The sequence below is a fragment of the Bubalus kerabau genome, chromosome 10 (assembly GCF_029407905.1).
Source record: "Bubalus kerabau isolate K-KA32 ecotype Philippines breed swamp buffalo chromosome 10, PCC_UOA_SB_1v2, whole genome shotgun sequence".
NCBI lineage: Eukaryota > Metazoa > Chordata > Mammalia > Artiodactyla > Bovidae > Bubalus > Bubalus kerabau.
The window spans coordinates 29,328,867-29,330,938 of NC_073633.1; the positions used below are offsets into that span (position 1 = coordinate 29,328,867).

The window sequence follows — 2,072 nt, forward strand, 5'->3', positions numbered from 1 at the left end:
AGCTGCCATGATGACAAGATGAGGGTGGAGCTGTGTCACCAACATAGAAGCAAGACACCTCATGCGCAAAAGCTTCACTAACTAGACTGCTCTGACCCCCAGGGTCCTTGACAGAAGGAATAACTTCTCAGGAAACCATCTTCATGGGACTCTCAGCAGCAGCATTTCTTGAGCAACCATACGAGTTGGAAAAGTCAAGGGAAGAGAGTGTAAAGGTCCCAGTCACTAAAGATGGAGTGTCTGCAGGTGAAACTCAGCAAGACACAAAATTGTGGTCTGAATTATAGAAATCAGACAGGAACTTCAAGGTCATACGTTCATCCATGAACGAGGTGCCCTGGGAGTTTTCATCAACAGGTTGTAACATATTTCAGCATATATCAACTGAACTGTCATTGAACAGAGTTAATGTCACTTCCAGGAATTCTATGCCATCTGGAGAAATGTGACTGGGCTAAAAACAGGCATTTCTGGAGAAGGCCTTTTAGATTCCTCTCTTCACTGTCCCTCCCAGATTCCTCTCTGTAGACCAATCCAAGAATTGCAGGATTCTTGGCACTGAGCTTCAGAGCTGGAAGTACTTTGAAAATGTCTCTGGCATAAAACAGGGGCCTCTCCGGTGGCTCAGTGGTAAAGAATCTGCCTACCAAACATGAGACACAGGTACCATTCCTGGGTCAGGATAATTCCCAAGAGAAAGAAATGGCAACCCACTCCAGTCTTCTTGCCCAGGAAATCCCATGGACAGCAGAGCCCACTACAGTCATAGGGTCACAAAAGAGTCAGACGTGACTTAGTACATAAACAACAACACAGCTAGCATAAAACACTGAAGACAGAAACAACAACCCCCCTGCAGGGCTGCCCATAGCCAGAGCCCCATCTGCCCTCCGGGTTTGTGTTCAGCTCCCCCGCAGCCCTCTCTCACTGTGTTACGCAGAGCACAGTGGTACACAGCCGAGTCTGATGCTTGCACTGCCCGTTTCTGCAGGTGGAAGGAGCTGTCACTCCTATCAAGAGTGGCCTGAAAACCTTTACTCTTTGGGTTCTGGTCTGACATCGAGCCCTTCAGGAGGAGTTGAGGAGCTTTGTTGAGATGCTGGATATACCAGAAAAGATAAGGAGCCAAATCAGTAGTCTGGTAAGTGCAGTTCAGGGTCATGAGAGCCCCCTCTGAGGCAGTCACTGGGCCTTCTGTCTGGTTCACTGAGTCACCATTGGTTCCTCCTGGAAGAGAATCACTTTGTTATCATAGAAATGTACAAGAGGAGAGTTTTCAGCCAGAGAAGAAAAATAAAACTTACCTATAATCATCAGATCAGATCATATCAGTCGCTCAGTTGTGTCCGATTCTTCGCGACCCCATGAATCGCAGCACATAGGAAAATGAAAAATCATTAACATTTAGGATAAAATGTTACTTACTGAATATTAAGATGATCAGAAGAACTGAGTGAATGGCAGAATGCATGTTCGCAAAAGAAAACGATCCTTGTTCCCGGGAACACACCAGTCTAACAAATCTAGTCTCCATCTGGATGTTACAGAAGCTCCTCACTCAGAAACTGAGAGCCCGTTTCTGTACTCCAGCAATATCCTGTCTTGTGGCTACAAAGCAAGCAAGTGAAACCAGCTCCTGAATACAATGAGGAACCGCATCTGAAGGAAGCCCCGACCTCTGGTGGTGATAGTGAAAATTGCACCACAGTGGGGTCTGACCGATATCTCCTGCTAATAGCTTGTGGGGTACATACAGGAGAAGGGGACAGGACCCTAAGAAGAGAGTCCTAAACATAAGCGTGCTTAGGGAAATATTCTATTATTACTTACATAATTTTTTTCCACCCTGTTAAATTAGGATGGGGACTACATCCTCCAGGACCATTAAAACTATTCTACTATTAAACTCTGTATTTTGATTGCTGTGTTTATAAATTATGAGATGACAAATAATCAGTGTCTAGGCCACATCTCCCTGACTGCCTTGCAGTAAAACATATCTCTTTTCACACCTTCTGTGTCCCCCACTGTCCTTCCAGAAAGTCTGGTCCCTAAAGGCGTGGACAGGAGTT

At 45.6% G+C, this 2,072-nt stretch overlaps 1 gene segment (V, D, J or C); it reads right to left on the reverse strand.

The window, feature by feature from the left end:
- Positions 1-793: 793 nt before the first annotated feature.
- LOC129620468 (T cell receptor alpha variable 18-like) lies at positions 794-1,471 on the reverse strand. The segment is given in 2 exon segments: positions 794-1,227; positions 1,426-1,471. Coding segments are annotated over 2 exon segments (480 nt in total).
- Positions 1,472-2,072: the final 601 nt, after the last annotated feature.